The sequence below is a fragment of the Pongo abelii genome, chromosome 12 (assembly GCF_028885655.2).
Source record: "Pongo abelii isolate AG06213 chromosome 12, NHGRI_mPonAbe1-v2.0_pri, whole genome shotgun sequence".
NCBI lineage: Eukaryota > Metazoa > Chordata > Mammalia > Primates > Hominidae > Pongo > Pongo abelii.
In genome coordinates, this window is record NC_071997.2 from 131,366,218 (window position 1) to 131,386,914 (window position 20,697).

The 20,697-nt window shown below is 50.6% G+C and overlaps 1 protein-coding gene across 3 annotated transcripts in view; it reads left to right on the forward strand.

Moving 5' to 3' along the window:
* The window catches only part of PXDN (peroxidasin), a 110,485-nt gene that overhangs the window by 78,656 nt on the left and 11,132 nt on the right, over window positions 1-20,697 (forward strand). For all 3 annotated transcript variants that reach the window (XM_063713804.1, XM_024242165.3, XM_024242164.3), the window contains 8 exons: window positions 96-254; window positions 1,673-1,785; window positions 2,822-2,978; window positions 9,214-9,322; window positions 9,938-10,095; window positions 14,061-15,564; window positions 18,967-19,101; window positions 20,128-20,336. In XM_063713804.1, the coding sequence (XP_063569874.1) occupies window positions 96-254; window positions 1,673-1,785; window positions 2,822-2,978; window positions 9,214-9,322; window positions 9,938-10,095; window positions 14,061-15,564; window positions 18,967-19,101; window positions 20,128-20,336 (2,544 nt within the window). The remainder of the gene's footprint in view (window positions 1-95; window positions 255-1,672; window positions 1,786-2,821; window positions 2,979-9,213; window positions 9,323-9,937; window positions 10,096-14,060; window positions 15,565-18,966; window positions 19,102-20,127; window positions 20,337-20,697) is intronic.

The window sequence follows — 20,697 nt, forward strand, 5'->3', positions numbered from 1 at the left end:
GGTGGAGACAAGCTTCTGTGATCACGCTGTCAGTTTGAGAGCAGGAGTTCTCCATACGTCCGAGCGTCCAGTGTAATGGACCCATGCCCTCGCAGGGAGCCAGCTCTCCGTGGACCGACGGCACCTGGTCCTGTCATCGGGAACGCTTAGAATCTCCGGAGTTGCCCTCCACGACCAGGGCCAGTACGAATGCCAAGCTGTCAACATCATCGGCTCCCAGAAGGTCCTGGCCCACCTGACTGTGCTGCCCAGAGGTAGGTGCCAGGAGGTTGTGGACTGAATTGATTTTCTCAGATCAGTTATCAGGAAACACAGATTCTGCAGCTGACGTTAGTATTACTCTTCGTTATAAAACGTTGGCTCTTCTCTCTGCATTTTATGCACCGTCATTGTGCTTGTGCCCCCAGGGTGTCTGCATAGTAGCTCATTCAATCGCTGTCCCTTTAGTGGGTGAAAACATTTGCTTATTTTTCAGTGATGGTTGTTTTGAACTTGGATAAGACCGACTTGTTAAAGTAAAATCTATCAGGTTTTTTTCCCTTGGTTAATTAAGATTATTTTAGAAAAGGGTTGTTTCTAACTGCCCTTTCTGGGGTGGTCATTTAAGTAACAGTCTAATTAAGTCAGCTCCCAAGGCACAGACCCCAGATGATGTGTCATGAGGCCAAATCCGGTTTCTTTCCCGTCTGCCCGCTCATCCTTGGACCCTGGTCTTCCTCTTGTTCTTTTTGGATGTCGCCTTTGCCTGTTCTCTCCAATGAGAAGAATCCCCACAACCTCATATCCCTCCTGATAGAGTCGACGTAGCACTGATTGTGGCCTCTGCAAGAGTGAAGGCCCCTGGCCCAGCCCCCGTGTTGCAGGCGTCCTGTGCTAACTCCAGCGTTAGCATGAGTGGCCCCCAGAGCTGAGCAATCCAGGTTGCCACAGACCCTGAGCTTGTCGTGGGGACCATGGGGAGTGGGGCAGAGATGTCGTGCGGGGAGGATAGGGGTGGATTTCTTTGTGTCCCTTTGGGGATGTCCTGAGACTGTGCAGACCTCTAGAAGGGGCTTCCCTCTGCCTGTTATCAGTAGGCTGTTGATGACTGACCCGCCGGATTGGCTCTGTATTTCTTGGGTTTGCCTTTTGCGTCCCTGCCTAGCAGGACTCTGGGTGCCTGTGTAGAGAATGCGGGGGTGGGATTCCTGAGCAGCTCCCCCGATCCCGGCACTCAGCCACGCTCCTGCTCTTTCAGAGGAGGAAGCTCCCCTCTGTTTCCTTCTCCGAGAGTCGGGCTCTCCCCAGAGCTTGTTGTCCTCCGTGGGCCCTGTGGCACAGCATATGCCTGAGACTGCCCCACCATCGGTGAGGGACTGGGGGGCTGGAGGACATGGCAGCCAGCCCGTCCTGGACCCTGTGGCTGTCTGTCTCTGAGCAGGGAAGACACTGGTTACGCTTTGCTCTCCTTGCCCTGGGAGGCGGGGAGGCGGGCAGATCTTCCCTGGGACCTTTCAGGCTCTCCTGCCCTGTGCAGAGGCCACTGGGAGGCAGAGAAAGGGTCTATTCTGAAACTGACTGCAAGCTCCCAGAATCCCTGGGTGGGCCTGCTGGAGGGCAGGGGATTTTGTTCTTCTGAAGTTTTTTGATGTAATTGACTCGTTTTCCTGGATTCTCTACATCTGCCTTCCAGTCACCCCAGTGTTTGCCAGCATTCCCAGCGACACAACGGTGGAGGTGGGCGCCAATGTGCAGCTCCCGTGCAGCTCCCAGGGCGAGCCTGAGCCAGCCATCACCTGGAACAAGGTAGGCGGGCTGGTGCCCAAGCCAGCCACCACCCAGATACAAGGTAGATGGGCTGGCACCCACACCACCCACCACCTGGAACAAGGTAGGCAGGCCAGTGCCCACGCCCCAGTCTCCCCTCTGCTGTGGGGTGTGATGGGCTGGACAGCTGCTGCCTGCCCACCTCCTCTATAGACTTTCTGTAGCAGAAAGAAAAACATTCAGATCTTAAGCCTTGAGGTAAAAATACTCTCAGGGGATCCTTACTAATAAGAACAAAACGAACTTGGAGCATTCCATTTTTTTGATCTTTTCAATAACAAAAGCAAAGAAAAACCCTCTTATAGAACTGTGGTCTCATCATCAATAAGGAAGGGTTTTCATCGTTATTTCATTTTTTTTGCTGTTTTTATTGAGCTCAGTAGGAAAATGTGGGTAGCACTCACACACCATGACCCATGTTTCTGTGAAATCCCTCCCAGGAGCACAGGGCCGGCCACACTGGTCCCCGTGGAAGGAGACTGCTCAGCGGAGATGGTCCCATCTTCCACCTGCATCCCTGCACTGCCCTGTGAATCTCTGTGTCCTTTCCTTCCTCGCCGCACACACCCCAGGCATCTGCTCCTGTTCCTGCCTCAGCTGGGAGGTCACCTGTCCCTCTGTGTCTACCTCTGAATCCTTCTTTGCCCTCGGCGCCAATGCCCTCTCTTTCTGAGACATTCCTAGGTCTCTTTGTAGGGCCCCCCACCATAGCGGGTGTCTAAGGGAGCCGTCATTGGTGCCTCCTCTTCTCATTGTGGAAAATCATCCTTGCCTCAAGCTATCAAGCTCTGTTCTCCCGAAGAATGAGATGTGGGAAGAGTTTATCTCGCCAGCTTGGTATTGGGATAATTGACCACGTCTCCTTCCCTTTCCAGCCTGGATGGATCTGAGCGCAGCCTGGGAGCTTCTCCATTTGCAAATCCTAACAAATGGCTCCCCTTCCCCAACCCTAGGTCAGATAACTTCTGCTTCTTAGTCTTATTTCTAATACTGTTTTCATTCTGTTTTGCTCCAGGATGGGGTTCAGGTGACAGAAAGTGGAAAATTTCACATCAGCCCTGAAGGATTCTTGACCATCAACGACGTTGGCCCCGCAGACGCAGGTCGCTATGAGTGTGTGGCCCGGAACACCATTGGGTCGGCCTCGGTGAGCATGGTGCTCAGTGTGAACGGTAAGGTGCCACATGCCCACATCTACCCACATGGTATCCACAAAGAAAGCCCGCAGGCCCCTAGTGTGGTCCCAGGCCAATTGGCTTAGGCTGTTCAGAATTATTCAGAAGACAAAGCACCCTTGATTCCCAGGTGGGGACACTCTCCTGAAGCATGGCTGGGCTGCTCGCCAGCCCCTCCCCTCCACTCAGGCACCTGCAGGCCCTGACGCCCATCCACGGGGCAGAGCTTTGTCCTGCAGCCTGTCCACTGGGCAACGTCTTACCCTGCAGCCCATCCACTGGGCAGAGCTTTGCTCCGGGGTCGTCCACATCTGTCCAGAAATGACCAGGTGTAATTTACAGTTTCAATTTGGCAAATGTGGTTGCTTGAAGAGATTCTGATTCCTTAGCTGCAGTTTCTCTCTCCTCGGACTTTGGCCAGGAATGCTCTGGAAGCATCTTTCAGTGGGAACCTCTAGGTGCTCGTAGGCAGCCTTACATAGATCCAGTCAGTGGTCCTAGAGCCGTCCTGACTCCATGCCTGCATCCGCCTGTTTGCATCCTGGTCCCCCACCACTTCCATCCCACTCACCCTGAGGCTCTTGGCACCTTGTCCAGGTTCTTGTAACAGAGGCCCAGGTCACTCTGGCCCCTCTTTCTCAACCCACAGACCCCATGATGCCCATGATGTGTCCCTGAGCCTTCTCCATGTCTCCTGTGGCCACCAGGGTGACACTCACACCCTTTAGTTTGCATGGAGTCTTTACGGTGTGACCCAAACCTGCGCCTCATCAGTGGTGTGTTCCCCACTCCAGCTCTGTCCCCCTAGAGTTAACAACACTCTGAGAACGCACACAAACCCCCCTTCACGGGGTAAAGGACCGTCTGGCCATCACCCCACTCCCCGCAGGCACTGGCCCTCCCCCGTGACTCTATTTTTGCCTTTTCCACTCTCATTGTGACTGATCTGCCTTCTCCATGGGACTTGTTAACAGACAGGAAGAGTGACCCGCACTCAGTGCCATGAACATGGCAGACATAAATGTGAACCGTAATGGAATTCCTCAAAGACTTTTAAGAATTATTTAGGAAAAGTCTTAAGTGACCTTATTTTCCCATTGTATGTAGAGTGTAAAATGTAAAGTTGATGTAAAATTAAGTGTAAAATTAAGTTGATGAAACTTAAAAACCAGTGGATTATTTTAAATTAATATTTGTTTTTTGCTTGAAAAATACTACCTTAACATGAATTAATTACATCTGAAATTTAATCTTCCACCCCTAATTCCATCCCCCAAAAATACCATCATTAATATTATGGTTGGATTCGTTTTCTTTTTATAAAAAGGTAGATAAAGAAATGCTTTTGGATTATTTTTCTGTGATCATTGCTTATAGAAAAACAAATTCAACTTAAACCATTAATAAGAATGAAATGTTAGAGTCATAAAATTATATAAAATTGTATGTCTCATTTATCTACCTATTGGCATAAAAATATTACATTCCAAAAATTAGTAAATTTGAGCTCTGAGATACACACCAAAAAGTAAGGTTTCTGCCTAGCTGAAATTCTTTTCAGCCATTTGAGTTGTCCATGAATACATACCTCAAATATGCAAAATAACCAATCAGCTCACCTAATCCACATGCCTGTGATGTTTGTTAGCGGTGAAATAAATCAGGCTGGAGGCTTCCATCCATAGTTCGGTGTGAGCACATATTGTAAGAAGATGGTTCAGAGGGGCCCTCGGGTTGGCCCAGTTATCACCAGTAGTCGCCGCCGCTTGGTCATTCATTCAGCAAATGCCTTCGTGGGCTGGACTCTGTCCTCAGTGCTGAGCCAGGTGTGCCAGGCACTCGGCTTCACGGAGTTAGATCCTCGTGAAGAGATGAGTCGGAAGCAGTGAGATGAGCAGCCACACTCAGATAGTGAGGAGTCCGTGAGGAACCGCAGGGCAAGGCATGGGCTGGAGCGGGAAGCAGAGGTGGTCAGCACTCGCCTGCGTATTGAATTCTGAGCAGAAGGAACACGGGGAGATGGGGGGTGGTAGGGGGCAGCCTGGTCCGGGAGAGTAGAGGGGTGGGGTCCTGGGGTCAGAATAAGCCCGATGCCGAGGGGGTGGGGAGCACAGAGCTGGGGCAGTCCTGGGGGTCCTGGTGCTGACCGGGCTGCAGAGTTCGACTGTCCTTGCAGACATACCGGGACGCCCTGAGGAAGTTCCCAGCAGAGGAGCACCGTGAGCCGGTCTGCTTTCCTAAGATTCGGCTTGGGCTGTGGATGAAGGGTCCGGGGCGAGGTGTCGGGGAGGACAGTGGAGGGTGCTGGGACAAGTGGGAGAAGGAGTGCCTGCACCCGGGCCCACAGCTGGGGTCTGTGGAGCTGGTCCCTGGGCTCGTGGCCAGTAGCAGATCTGAGGGGCCTGGCAGTAGTTGGCTTGCACTGTGGGGTGACGGCTGGGCTCTGCCAGTGTCACCCATTGAGACCCAGAGACAGCTGGGGAGAAATCGGCCTGGGGAAGAAGAGATGGAGGAGTCCTGTTTGAGCATGGAAAAGGGAAAAGCCTGGAGTGGGTGGTTAGAGCTATGAAGTGAGCTGCAGGGAGACGTCAGGACGATGGTGTGAAGTTGGGAATATGAAGACAACAGCGTGAAATGGAACCACACAGGGAGATGCTGCCGAGGATGGAGGATCAGAACACCCGGTCACTGTGCTGGAGCTCCAGCATCAGAGGCCTGCCGGGCAAGGCAGAATGAGCGAGAAGACACTGAGAGTGGACGCACGCAGGGACGGTAACAGAGAGCAAGGGTAGGACTGACCTCAGCCAGAGAGAGAGAGAGAGAGAGAGAGAGAGAGAGCCCACAGCTGAAATGGAGTGCTCAGGAGGAAGAGACAAGGAGAAAGGAAATTACAGTGAGGGGGCAAGTCCCAGTGAGGAGGGGGCAGGTTTCAGTCAGGAGGGGGCACGTCCTTGTCAGGAGGGGGCAGGTCCCTGTCAGGTGGGGGCAGGTCCCTGTCAGGTGGGGGCAGGTTCTTGTCAGGAGGGGGAAGCTTTCACACAGGAGGGGCTGGTCCCTGTCAGGAGTGGGCAGGTCGCTGTCAAGAGAAGGTAGTTCCTTGTCAGTAGGGGGCAGGTCCCTGTTAGGAGGGAGCTGCTTTCAGTCAGCAGCCAGGGTTCAGGCAGGAGGGGCAGGTGTCTGTCACAAGAGGGCAGGTCCCAGTCAGGAGGGGGACGTCCTAGTCAGGAGGTGACAGGTTTCAGACAGGAGGCAGCAGGTCCCTGTCAGGAGAGGGTAGGTCCCTGACAGGAGGCGGCAGGTTTCAGTTAGGACAGGGCAGGTCCCCTTCAGGAGAGGACAGGTCTCAGTCAGGAGTTGGCAGGTTTCAGTCAGGTTGGGGCTGGTTCCAGTCAGGAGGGGGCTGTTCCCAGTCTGGAGGTGAGAGGTTCCGGTCAGGAGAGAGCAAGTTGCAGTCAGGAGGGGGCAGGTCCCAGGAGGAGGTGGTAGGTTTCAGTCAGGAGGAGGCAGATCTCAGTCCGGGTGGGGGGCAGGTCCCCGCCCAGTCAGGAGGGGTAAGTTGCAGTTGAAAGAGTTTGTGTCTCTGTCAGGAGGGGGCAGGTCCCAGCCAGGAGGGGCCAAGTGTCAGTCAGGAGGGGCCAGGTCGGTCCCTGTCAGCAGGGGGTAGGTTTTAGTCAGGAGAGGGCAGTTCTCAGTCAAAGGGAGTAGAGCCCAGTCAGGAGGGGACAGGTCTGAGGCAGGAGGGGACAGGTTCCAGTCAGGATGGGGCAGGTCCCTGTCCGGAGGGGGCAGGTTTCAGTCAGGAAGGGGCAGGTCCCTGTCAAGAGGGGATAGGTTTCAGTCGGGTGGGGGCAGGTTGCTGTCAGGAGGGGACAGGTTCCAGTCAGGAGGGGGTAGGTCCCTGTCCAAAGGGGACATGTTTCAGTCAGGAGGGGGCAGGTTTCAGTCAGGAGAAGGCAGATTCCTGTCAGGAGGGGGCACATCCCAGTACGGAGGGGGCAGGTCCGTGTCAGGAGGGGACAGGTTTCAGTCAGGTGGGGGCAGGTTTCTGTCGGGGGGTGGGGGGGCAGGTCCCAGTCGGGATGGGGCAGATTTCAGTCAGGAGTGTGCAGGTGCCTGTCATGAGGGGACCAGTTTTATTCAGGAGGGGACAGGTTTCAGGCAAGAGGGGACAGGTCCCTGTCAGGAAGTGGCAGGTTTCAGTCAGGAGGGGGTAGCTTTCTGTCAGGAGAGGGCAGGTCTCTGTCAAGAGCGGGCAGGTCCCCACAGAGGGCTGCGTTCCAGCAGCCAAGTGAAAGAAGCTTTCTTGTAAGGGTGTGTTGGGCTGTGTCAGCATCTGTCAAAAGATTGCGTATGTTGAAGAAAAATGAAATCAACTTTGGGTTTATTGGGGTTCATGTCATTGGGTGAGATGGTTAGAGCTGTTTTCATCACTTAAAATAAAAGTTGGTTGGAATTAGTTTATATTATTTGGTAAAATATCAACTAGGGACTTACTATTAAGCAGAAAAGAATGACAAGAGGGAACTAGAAAGAGGGCAGTAACTTTAGGGGTAGATAAGGTGTGTGATTCTGTGTGTATGTGTTTCTTTGTTTGGTTTGATGTGTTTGTGTATGTTGTGTGTGGTGTTTGGGGTGTGTATTTGTGTGTGTTGAGTGGTGTGTCTGTGTATGTGTGTGTTTATATATAGTGTGATGAGTATGTGTGGTATGCTATGGTGTTGGTATGTGTAGTGTGTATCTGTGTGTATAGTGACGTGTGTATCCATATGTTTGGTGGGCTATGTGTGTGTTATTTATAAGTTGCTTGGTGTGTTGTATTTGTGTGGTGTGTATGTGTGTCTAATGTGATGTGTGTGTGGTGTGTATCTGAGTGTAGTGTGATGGATGTGTGATTTTTGTGTATATCTGCATATATAATCTTCTGTGTGTGTGTGGTGTGCGTGTCATGTCCTATGTGTGGCGTGTGTCTGTGTTTAATATGCTGTGTAGGTGGGATGCGTCAGGAGGGGGTAGGTCCCTGTCTGAAGGGGGCATGTTTCAGTCAGGAGGGGGCAGGTTTCAGTCAGGAGAAGGCAGGTTCCTGTCAGGAGGGGCAGATCCCAGTAAGGAGGGGGCAGGTCCCTGTCAGGAGGGGACAGGTTTCAGTCAGGTGGGGGCAGGTTGCTGTCAGGAGGGGGCAGGTTTCTGTCAGGAGGGGCAGGTGTGTGTGTGGTGTCTGTGTGTCTGTGTATAATGTGCAGTGTGTGGTGCATACCTCTGGTGTGTTTGTGCAGTGTGATTTGTGTGTGTGGTGTATGTGTGTTTGTGTGTACAATGTGATGTGTGTGTATAATGTGATGTGTGTGGTGTGTGTGTATAATGTGATTTGTGTGTGTATAATGTGCTATATGTGTGGTGTGTGTGTGGTATGTATCTGTGTGTGGCATGTGTGTGATGTGTTATGTGTGGCATGGTGTGTCTCTATATAATGTTCTGTGTAGGTGGTGTATGTGTTTCTGTGTATATAATGTGATGTGTGTGTGTGGTATGTGTGTGTATAATGTGACATGTGTGTATAATGTGCTGTGTGTGGTGCATGTGTGGTGTGGATCTGTGTGTGGCGTGCATGTAATGTGCTATGTATAGTGTGTGTGTCTGTGTATAATGTTCTATGTAGGTGGTGTGTGTGTGCCTGTGTGTATAATGTGATTGTGTGTGTGTGGTGTGTGGTGTGTGTGAGGAGGGAGTTGCCCTGTGTAATGATACAAGTCCACAGGTGAGAAGATGGGATCATGGAGGTAGCAGATCTTTAAAGAAGGGAGCGGGTTAGGATCCCGGAGTGCGGGGAGGCTGTGGCCTTTGATGAGAGGAATGGATGAGATCTGCTGGACACTGAGGTGTCTCCACAGACATCTTGTCTGCTGGGCTGGCCACACAGGGAGGCCTCAGTCCACACCTCCCCCCATGCTGTCGCATGTAGCGTTAAGATCTTCCATGCTTCACGTTATAACTACTTCCTGTCTTCTTCTTAAGTATAACATGATTTCAAAAGCTAAAGTCTGTAATTTTCATGCTGTCTGGAACAGCTTCTAGTAGAATTTGTGATAAAATAATTTGAGTTTGGGTTTGAAAAATAGAAATAACATTTGGAGAAAAGTATGCCTTGTGGCTAAATGATGTAGTGTCTAGACATCATTTTATGAGTAATTGTGCAGTATTTTTCCTGGTAATACGCAACTTTGTATTTTCCTAGTTCCTGACGTCAGTCGAAATGGAGATCCGTTTGTAGCTACTTCCATCGTGGAAGCGATTGCGACTGTTGACAGAGCTATAAACTCAACCCGAACACATTTGTTTGACAGGTATCATGGGGCTGTAAACACGCTGACCCTCAAATCACTGAGCTTTAGGGTGAAGGTGGGAGTGATTAAAGAATGCATGCAGTTCTAGTATACAAATTTTGATTTGATTATCTGACGACCAAAATGTTTAATTTAAAAATCATGAACAACATGGGCATCTGAGTTTTCTGGGGGTTGAAATAACAGAAGGATGTGTGCTTTTCAAATAGAATTTGGCTGTGATCCACAACCAAAACATTCTTTGAAAATTTCAACTCATTCCTTTGGCCTATGAGTAAATGATTTGGCAAAAACAAATAGTTTAAAAGTCATTAGTGTATTTGTTCATGTTGCTGGTTCCAAAGCAGTTTTTCTGCATCTTATGTGAAATGCAATATCTGTGATTTTCTCTATTGACTTAATTAATTATTTGTTTTTAGTGTCTTCTGGTTTTTGTCTGTTTGTTTTGTTTTTGTTTTGTTGCCTCCCACTTCGGATGAGGAAGGTATAGTACATTATGTTGTAGAAAGTAGCTGTAGAAATATTAATAGCAATGATTATATTTTTGGGTACTATGAATTTTATCCTCAGTAATTTGTTTCATTCTTCCTTTTTTTCTCCCTAAACTCTGGTTAGCCGTCCTCGTTCTCCAAATGATTTGCTGGCCTTGTTCCGGTATCCGAGGGATCCTTACACAGTTGAACAGGCACGGGCGGGAGAAATCTTTGAACGGACATTGCAGCTCATTCAGGAGCATGTGCAGCATGGCTTGATGGTCGACCTCAACGGAACAAGTCAGTGCCAAAGCCTTTTCTTCCTCCCCCATGGCCGGAGTAATGGGGTTGAACACGCCTCAGTCAAGTCACATTCCTAGGGAAGAGTTCCGGCATTTTCTTTCCCACTGTGCTTATGAACCGTGAAATTATTTCCTTAAACTGTGATTCCTCTTGAGCCCTACAGCCCTGTCGCTCTCACTTTGGTTTAATAGGAATCTCTGGGGGACGTGAAGTCCCTTGGAGTGCTGGTCAGGCTACAGCAGGTCCACCTGCCCTGAGTGGGTTATGCCATCCTGGCCAGGGTGGGTTATGCAAGCCCAGTCCCTCTGCAGCAAATGAGCCGTAAGGGAGGACTTGGCAGCGTGCTTGCTCCCTGAGTGACGTTGTGTCCTGGGAATGCGGTGCCATGCATATTAGGAGGGCTGTTTCTGAAGAGTCTCGGGTCTGTGAAAGCAGCTGATGAGATCACCTCAGGCTGGTGTGGAGATGCTGTTGGGGGAGGTATGTCCCCCACTCACTCTGCTCTGGCACTTTGCCCTTGCCCAGTAAATAACAGATGCCTTTACATGTCATGATTGTCCTTGCTGGTAATAGTACTATTGATGAACCCATAGAGGACCCTGATTTTCTTATGTAAAAACATCGTTTTCAGCAGCAGCTGGTTACTCACGGTTCTGTACACACACACACACACACACACACACACACACACGTACACACACAGAGCACAGAGGAGAATGTAACAGTAGCTGTCCCTGTGGGATGAAAGAACTGCTTTATAATTTTTCAGTTTTCCAAATTGTCTTCAATGAGCATATCTTTTATGATTAGAGCAAAAAAATGTTCTTCAAGGGTTAAATGAAAGAGATGTGGAATTGAGAGCTGTAGGGTGATTTATCCCCATCTTCGAAGTAGAGTGTTGCTCTGAGCCAGCCCCGTCCTGTTAGGTTTTGGAGCCCTGTTGGTGCTGAAGCCCGGGCACCAGCCAATGTGAAGCTGTGCATTCCGCAGCTCCTGCTTCCTGATCCTCTCCTGGCCTCTCGTGGCTGGGGGCCGGGGCAGGGCAGGAAATGTTGGAGTTGGAGACCTCTGGACGTTTCTGCTTTTCTTGATGGATGAAACTCCAGCCTCACCTCCCAGGCACATTCTTGGGGAGAAGCATCAGAGCCCATTTTGTTATTTCAACAAGTATTTATTGGGCACTTTCTGCTTGTCAGGTGCAGGGGGACACTAGGATGAGAGGTACCAGGCATGGGTCCCAGCCCCTTCCCAAGTCCCTGGTGCCAGTCTCCTGGTAGAAAGGCCATGTTCTCTTCTCCAGAGAATGAAGAGGGAGTTACTAAGTGTGATTTCTTGCTACTCCCTACCTTTCTTCATTTAGTTACAGGATCAGTTCTTTAAACACTATTGTGGCAGCCCAGCAAGTGGGTTCTGCCGCCACCACAGAAATAAAGGCATCTGGAAATGTGTCCTCAAAGCCAGGCTGTTGGATGTTGTTCCTTGTGAGGAATTGCATGTCCATTGTGTCATTACATGCCAATTATAGAAAGATTTAGACTCAGGGAAAGACAGAAAGGAAAGAGTAAGATCACCCCAACAATGTGAAATCATTTTATACGTTTGCTGTTTACCCAAGCAGCAGTTAGATGCACATGCAGGCACTCATTTCTTCACTTATTCGTTCCACCTGCCTGTCAGGGCACATCCTCTATGCCAGTCATTGTCCTGGGTCAGGGCCTACAGCCACAAACGGAAGAAATAAAAACCTCAGCCCTAAGATCAGACCTTCCAGAGAAATGCAGACGGAAAACCAGAGAGAGGCCCCTGCACATAAGAAGCCCCAGCAAGTGACCCAGAGAGAAACAGCAGGCGGGAGGTGGGTGGTGCCCTGGCTGGGATGGGGTGCTGTTCCCCATGGGCAAAGGTGACATGTGAGCAGGGGCCCCACAAGGGCGAGGGGGCCTCCCTGGAGCACCTGAGGGGACCACACATGCAGAGTCTTGGAGGTGGGGCACGTCGGGGCATAGTGGAACAGCAGGTGGTCAGTGTGGCTGGAAAGGGGGTGGGGAAGGGCTGATAAAGTCAAGGAGATTTGTGCTCCACCAGAAAGGGCCTGGGAGCGAATATAAGGATATGTCGTTGGCTCTGTATGAAATGGGAACCTCAGGGTTTCCTGTAGAGAAGTAACATGGTTTGATGCATTTTCAAGCATCGGGCTGGGTGACCACTCTGCATGGGGTGAGGACAGATGTGGGCAAACCAGTCCTGGGAAACTGGGGCCAGGGTCGGTGCCACCTGCTCTGGTTGGCGGGTCTGGTCTGCCTCTGAACCAATGGCCAACGCCACGGAAAAAGTGAACGTTCTGGAGGAAAGCCCGGAGACCAGCCCCACAGCCCAGCCAGGCATTTGGGAGGAAATGCTTTTCCTCCTGGCACTCTGCTTTCTTGGCTGTATGGATGTTCAAGATTGATAATTCTGTAGGACTTCCTAAGAGTAGCTGGAAAATAGGGCCAGATGTTTCAGCTCACTGTTTCAGCCTCTGGGAAAAGTCAGACAGAGCAGAATCAGGGGCTGAGGGGAGCCCGGTGTTCATGTTCCCTGCACAGACCTTTCCCACCCAACACACCAGGGTGTGTGTTTCTGACTTATTCTTCCCAGCCTGGAAAATGCCTCACTTGCAATTCTTTGCATTCTTATGTGGGTGTAATGGACACCGCTCCCCCACAGAAAAGGGGCTGTCTCTTGTTTTCTTTAAAGGTGTCCATAGTGATACCTGTGATCTTGACAAGCAGAAATGGGCTGGAGAAACTTTAGAAAAAAGAGGCAGTGATGGCTTGGAACTCTGTGAGTGTGTGCACACGTGAAAGTGTGAGTGTGGCTCTGTAAGCATGTTTGCATGTGAGTGTGTACATGTGTGAGTGGAAAACATTTTAGCATGCGTGTGCGTGTGTGTGTGTGTGTGTGTGTGTGTGCGTGTGTAGCTTTTCAGCAGGCGTGACATGTGCCTGGAAAGGAGGAGTGTTGAGGAAGGTGAAGGCCTAGGATGTATGAATATGTGGGGGAAGCACTTGGTGAACACAGAGGTCTGAGTGTGTCTGACCCCAGGAAGTGGAGTAGCTGTTGCTTGGAGCAGATGTCTTGAAGGCGAAGACTGGGAGCTGAACTTAGGAAGATCTCTTTCATCTGTGGAGTGATGGCCCAGGCTACCATGTTTTGAATTTCTTCTGTAGCTAGTGGGCAAAGATGGAAGGTCTCTGAGCAAGAAGGTGACCTAGTCGGAGCCTGTGCGAGGCTCATGGGAGGGCGTGCTTGCTGTGGGGAGGGCGTGTGGATGACCTCCACCAGGCAGGAGGCCCTTCTGGAATTGAAGGCCAGTGCCATGGAAATCAGTCCCAGGATTCTGCCAGAGGAATGGAGAGGAGGGCACAGGGGCTGGGAACGTTTTGGAGGCAGCATGAAAGGAAGTGGCGATCTTCTGGACATTGGGGGAAGAGAATGAAGCCTCAGTGGACCGAGATGTGCAGTGACAGGTGTCAGGAAATGCCCTGCTCGGTGGCATGTGGAGACTGATGGTGTGCACTCGTATGGAGGTGTGGTGACTGTCTCTTACACAGGGCATTAAAAATTGGTGCAGTGTCAGCCTGGACTGGTGAACGTGGGTTGGGCTCCATCGGTTAGGGGTCTCCCAGAGGAGAGCTGCTGGTTGAAACCAGGAGACTGCTGAGTGGGGAGGGGAGACAGGGCCCAAAAACTGGGGCTGCGGAGAGAATACCTGTGTTCGGGGCTGGAGGAGGGGAGGAGCAGTTTTACCAAACAGAGGTGAGCAGGTTTCCAGCAGGAAGTGCTGGTTGCATGGCGCACAACAGGTTTCATGAGCTGGGGGTAGATAGCCCCATGTCAGCGGCAGAGGTGCCAAGGGGTACCGGGCCGTCACACATCCTCCAGGGGAATTGAGTGCCGTCTTGCTTTTCTCCATGTCCCAGGTTACCACTACAACGACCTGGTGTCTCCGCAGTACCTGAACCTCATCGCAAACCTGTCTGGCTGCACCGCCCACCGGCGCGTGAACAACTGCTCAGACATGTGCTTCCACCAGAAGTACCGGACGCATGATGGCACCTGCAACAACCTGCAGCACCCCATGTGGGGCGCCTCGCTGACCGCCTTCGAGCGCCTGCTGAAATCCGTGTACGAGAATGGATTCAACACCCCTCGGGGCATCAACCCCCACCGACTGTACAACGGGCACGCACTTCCCATGCCGCGCCTGGTGTCCACCACCCTGATCGGGACGGAGACCGTCACACCCGACGAGCAGTTCACCCACATGCTGATGCAGTGGGGCCAGTTCCTGGACCACGACCTAGACTCCACGGTGGTGGCCCTGAGCCAGGCACGCTTCTCCGACGGACAGCACTGCAGCTCCGTGTGCAGCAACGACCCCCCCTGCTTCTCTGTCATGATCCCCACCAATGACTCCCGGGCCAGGAGCGGGGCCCGCTGCATGTTCTTCGTGCGCTCCAGCCCTGTGTGCGGCAGCGGCATGACTTCGCTGCTCATGAACTCAGTGTACCCGCGGGAGCAGATCAACCAGCTCACCTCCTACATCGACGCATCCAACGTGTACGGGAGCACGGAGCATGAGGCCCGCAGTATCCGCGACCTGGCCAGCCACCGCGGCCTGCTGCGGCAGGGCATCGTGCAGCGGTCCGGGAAGCCGCTGCTCCCCTTCGCCACCGGGCCGCCCACTGAGTGCATGCGGGACGAGAACGAGAGCCCCATCCCCTGCTTCCTGGCCGGGGATCACCGCGCCAACGAGCAGCTGGGCCTGACCAGCATGCACACGCTGTGGTTCCGCGAGCACAACCGCATTGCCACGGAGCTGCTCAAGCTGAACCCGCACTGGGACGGCGACACCATCTACTATGAGACCAGGAAGATCGTGGGCGCCGAGATCCAGCACATCACCTACCAGCACTGGCTCCCGAAGATCCTGGGGGAGGTGGGCATGAGGACGCTGGGAGAGTACCAGGGCTACGACCCCGGCATCAATGCTGGCATCTTCAACGCCTTCGCCACCGCGGCCTTCAGGTTTGGCCACACGCTCGTCAACCCACTGCTTTACCGGCTGGAAGAGAACTTCCAGCCCATTGCACAAGGTCACCTCCCCCTTCACAAAGCTTTCTTCTCTCCCTTCCGGATTGTGAATGAGGGCGGCATCGATCCGCTTCTCAGGGGGCTGTTCGGGGTGGCGGGGAAAATGCGTGTGCCCTCGCAGCTGCTGAACACGGAGCTCACCGAGCGGCTGTTCTCCATGGCACACACGGTAGCTCTGGACCTGGCGGCCATCAACATCCAGCGGGGCCGGGACCACGGGATCCCGCCCTACCACGACTACAGGGTCTACTGCAACCTATCGGCGGCACACACGTTTGAGGACCTGAAAAATGAGATAAAAAACCCTGAGATCCGGGAGAAACTGAAAAGGTGAGCTGAAGAGGCTGTGTGGGATGGCTCGTGTACCTAGGCACCTGGAACACCTGAACTGTGGTGTGTGTGTTATTTGTCTCCGTATGTGAGTTTTGTTCGTGTCGTGCAGAGGTGAGATGACGGTCAAGATGGGAACCTGCAGCCTCCCGTGGCTGCGTGGTTGTGGGGAGGGGGCAGAGCCAGGGGTGGATGGACGGTGGAGGGCCCTTCCGCCAGCCTGTTTTGTTCCAAGAGAGGAATTTTGCTGAGCTGTGGCACATTTTCAGCTTAGAGATGAGCTATACTTTTCTGGCAGAGGGGTTGACTGCAGAGAAAAATACACTATTCGCACCAGAAAACACCAAAACTGACACTGTGGTTGTTGGGCAGCTTCAGGTTCCTGCTGTTGTATCAGGGGCAGAGAGAGGCAGAGCTTGGTGTCTGCAGATCCGGGCCCTTGGGGCCACCAGCCCCCTAAGGCTTGGCCTGTAGCATCTTCCATACTCACTGTGTTGCCCAGACCCAGGCCTGTGGAGCCACCTGCCCATGACTGCCACAAATGGTGCCGCTTCTGAGCCACAGCCTTGATCACCTGTGGGTGCGGTTCTCCTTGTCTTGCCACAAAGGCAAAATGGGACGCTGTCACCCCTGAGACAAGGAAAGCTGGCCAGGTAGATTAGGGCACCTCGGACCACGTAGGGTGGCAAAAATGGCAAAGTTTTACAGGCAAAACAGCGACCACAGCACTACCCAGGCCTAGGACTGGGGTAGGATCAGGGCTGCCTGGTCCATAGCCAGTCCCCTTCCCAGGACTCGGTGCCACAGTGGGGTTCTCATTAACTCAGAATTCCCCAAAGTGGAGACATTCAGTGGCTCTCCTTTTTGCTAGATATTCACATCTTTTACTCACTACCTTTTTTTCATGTTATTTCTACCAGTTTATTTGCTTTTTGTATTTTAAGGAAATAAAAATAATTGCAGCCAGGCGCGGTGGCTCACGCCTATAATCCCAGCACTTTGGGAGGCTGAGGCGGGTGGATCACGAGGTCAGGAGTTCAAGACCAGCCTGGCCAAGATGGTGAAACCCCACCTCTACTAAAAACTACAAAAGTTAGCTGGGCATGGTGGCAGGTGCCTGTAATCCCAGCTACTCGGGAGGCTGAGCAGGAGAATTGCTTGAACCCGGGTGGCAGATGTTGCAGTGAGCCGAGATCGCGCTACTGCACTCCAGCCTGAGTGACAGAGTGAGACCCCATATCAATAAAATAATAATAAATAAAAACAAAATAATTGCTCATCAGTGTTTTCCCATTGTGATTCTTCTCAGTCCTTGGATTATGAATCAGATCTATAGGTCACTGTGTATTAGGACATGTTATTCCCGTTCAAAAACATTGTTTTAAAAAGAAGAAAAACCCTTTCTTCTTAAGACTGTCTTCCTGTATTTTCTGGACTCTGCAGTTGACTCCTAAGTTACTTAATGCTGAAGTTAGGACATACCCTGTTAGGATCTGACCTGTGCCTTCTAAGGGAAAGTGATTTTTTACTTGTAATTTATTGTAAGTTATGACTAAATGAACATGATGTCCTATTAAGTTTAATATGTTCCAATATTCATTTAAATAATGCTCTTAAATTACTGGCATTTGGAAATGTGTGCGCACTCCATTAATCCAGTGTAATTTTTTATCGTGGTTTTGCTGAATTAGGACTGATGTGAACTGTCTGTGTTTTTTATGTGCTTAAATATCCTCCTTTGTTCTTGTCCAAACTGACACAGATTACTCTCCCAGATGATTCTCTCTTTTGCCAAACTTATTTCAAAACATTTCAAAAGAGCTAGATGTGGAGCCCAGTGCCGGGTGGACCGCGGCTGTGTTGCATGCTAGGCCCCTGGTAAAGAAGTTAAGGACGTTACCCACACACTGAGCCCCTCGTCTCTTTATTTATGTTTTCCTGTCTCAGCCCATTGCTGACTAAGAGGAAATGAAACATAAACATGAGAAAAGTTACATGACCATCGGAGACCATGGGGCCAGGAGGACTTCACAGGGCAGAGGGGTTGCCTTCAGCAGACTTTAGAGATTGTTTAGTTCTCATCTCTTTGTGTTTTACGGCCACACGGCGAGTGGATGGCATGGCGTTGGCCTGGGCTCGCCTTTGCTGCCCATCCCCAGCCGTGGGACATTCCGGAACTGCGAGATCTCTTCCCTGGAGGAAGCTCCTTGGATTCAGGTGGAGGCTTTAGACTCTGGTGAGCCTAAGGAATGTGACTATTTCAGCCCCTGTGACGTGGGGTCCCTCCCAGCGGTGGGGGACAGAAGAGAGCAGGCACCCAGAGCAAGAGCCGCCCAGAGCAGGAGGGAGTCCTCTGAGAAAAGGTGTGGACGCTTCTGGTGGCCCCAGTGTGCTGTCCTCAGCCACAGACGAGATGCCGCCAGGGTCCTCCCAACCAAGTTTCACTCCCAGGGGACATCTTAGAGCTAGAAGTTCAGCCTGAATGTCATTGAACTTAGAAGAAAAAGGGACAATTTGTCTTTGAAAGACTAAATGCTAGTTTACATGAAATTGTGTTTATTCTACGGTAAGACCAATGGCCACTGAGGACACAGGCCTGTGTGCATCTTGTTCAGTAAGCAACAAAATCTGTCTTGATCCTAGGGGTCAGTTGGTGGTCACTGATTTGAGTTTTGTAGAAAAGGGCAGTGAGAATTATAGAATATATATATGTTAAAAATCGAGTAGAGCTTTGAATAGCAGTTGAAACAGGCATCATCTGCTGTGTAGTCGAGTTCTAAGCTGAGATTAGATGATTTGTAGTAGAAGTTGTGACATGTTGCTTATAAGCCTATATTTCTAAGGAATTGGAAGAAGTCAATGAAAGTGTTTGTTCCTGAACATATAAACCTAAGTTTTTTGCCCTATCTCTGCTTAGCAGAAATTTTCTTTATGGCAAATATATTTTCAATATATAGTAGAATCAAATGTTATTCTTTAAAAATGTATATACTTTTAAAAATAAACATGAACAATAAACTATCCATTTAGCTATATGTAGTTTATTGTTCATATGTTTATTTTAAAAAGATTGGAAGGGTATACATTATGATGTTAAGTGTGGTTATCCCTGAATAGTAGGAAAAGGTGTGGCTTAAATTTTCTTCCTTGTTTTCTTGGCTTTTCTAAATTTGTTATAATAAAAGTGTTTGTGTGTGTATGTGTCTCACATATATAACAGAAAGTAGGGAAAATCCTTTAAAGCATTGTGGAGAGATGCTGCAAAGAAGTAAATATTTTCTTTGTTAAGTAAAATTCTAAATAATGTAAAATAGTGATAGAAAGAACTGTTTTTATATTTGCTGTATTTTTTACCACGTGCAGCTTTGTTAAGTAAATTTCAGTTTTCTGTTTATTTTTTAGGTTGTATGGCTCGACACTCAACATTGACCTGTTTCCGGCGCTCATGGTGGAGGACCTGGTGCCTGGCAGCCGGCTGGGCCCCACCCTGATGTGTCTTCTCAGCACACAGTTCAAGCGCCTGCGAGATGGGGACAGGTGAGCACGTGCACCAGAAAGGGGAGCACGCTCCTAAGCCACCCTCTCGAGGAGAAGAGCTGTCCTGGTTGAGAATGAGGGAGGCACGAGGCCCTAATGTCTTCTGTGTGTCCCCGGTTGAGAATGAGGAAGGCACTGAGGCCCTGGTGTCTTCTGTGCACCGCCTTGGGCTTACATGTCCTTGCAGCCTCAAAACTTAACCACACGAGGTTCAAAGATGCTTTTCCCACCCCTTCATTTATAGGAATATTTCTGTTCCTGTAAACCTATTGGACAGTCCCTACAGCTAAACCACTGTGGGACTTTAGAGGAGTTTGGGCTTCAGGCAAGATCTGTGTTTTATCTCTAGTCTACTGTTATTACATTACTTTAATGTAGTGGAAAGGCAGACCCTACCTATTACTAACTATTTCAGCAGACCTGAAATAACTGCCATACCAGTTTTTTTTTAAAGTTGCCCATTGTCTTTGCTGCTAGTCAGAAGAGCTAACACTGTGGGGTTTTTTGTTTTTGTTTTTTGTTTTTTTTTGAGACGGAGTCTTGCTCTGTCACCCAGGCTGGAGTGCAGTGGTGCCATCTCGGCTCACTGCAAGCTCCGCCTCTCGGGTTCACGCTATTCTCCTGTCTCAGCCTCCTGAGTAGCTGGGACTATAGGTGCCCACCACCCCACCATGCTAATTTTTTGTAGTTTTAGTAGAGACGGGGTTTCACCGTGTTAGCCAGGATGGTCTCGATCTCCTGACCTCATGATCCGCCCACCTTGGCCTCCCAAAGTGCTGGGATTACAGGCGTGAGCCACTGTGCCTGGCCAACACTGTCATTTTTACATCAGATTGTCTGCCTTTGGTTTTGTTATGGAGTAGGGGATGTGAGCAGTGTGGTGAGTCCATTTTTAAGTGACACCTAATCAAACCTAGTGGTTTCTGTATTGCTGTGAACTAAGTAGGGGGAGATTTTAACTCAGCTCCTGGTGACCTGTGAGTCTCCTGCCCTTCTCTGATCCTGCTTTCATTTTGGGGGATCCAGGTTGTGGTATGAGAACCCCGGGGTGTTCTCTCCGGCCCAGCTGACTCAGATCAAGCAGACGTCGCTGGCCAGGATCCTATGCGACGACGCAGACAACATCACCCGGGTGCAGAGCGACGTGTTCAGGGTGGCGGAGTTCCCTCACGGCTACGGCAGCTGTGACGAGATCCCCAGGGTGGACCTCCGGGTGTGGCAGGACTGCTGTGAAGGTGCGTGCCAGGGGCACCACGTCTGTTCCTTTTTCATCCCTGGTTTTGGTGACTGCTTGGTGGGTGCTTAATTACCTGCAGATGTCATCCTAATCTTGAAAACTGAAAACAAAATACTCAGCTTCAGATTTAAATTGTGCTGTATCCATGCTGAGATGGACTGTGGAGCCAAAAATATAAACAAAGTTGGTGATTCTGAGGAATTGGCCATGCTGTGGGAGAACATTCGTAATAACTAAAACACTAAGAGAAACAGAAACCCAGACTTCAGCAAGGTGTGCCCCTAATTTTTCCTTAAAACCTAATGTATGTCTAGCCTCCAGTACTTGTGTAGCCAGATGAAAGACGAAAATCAAAATAT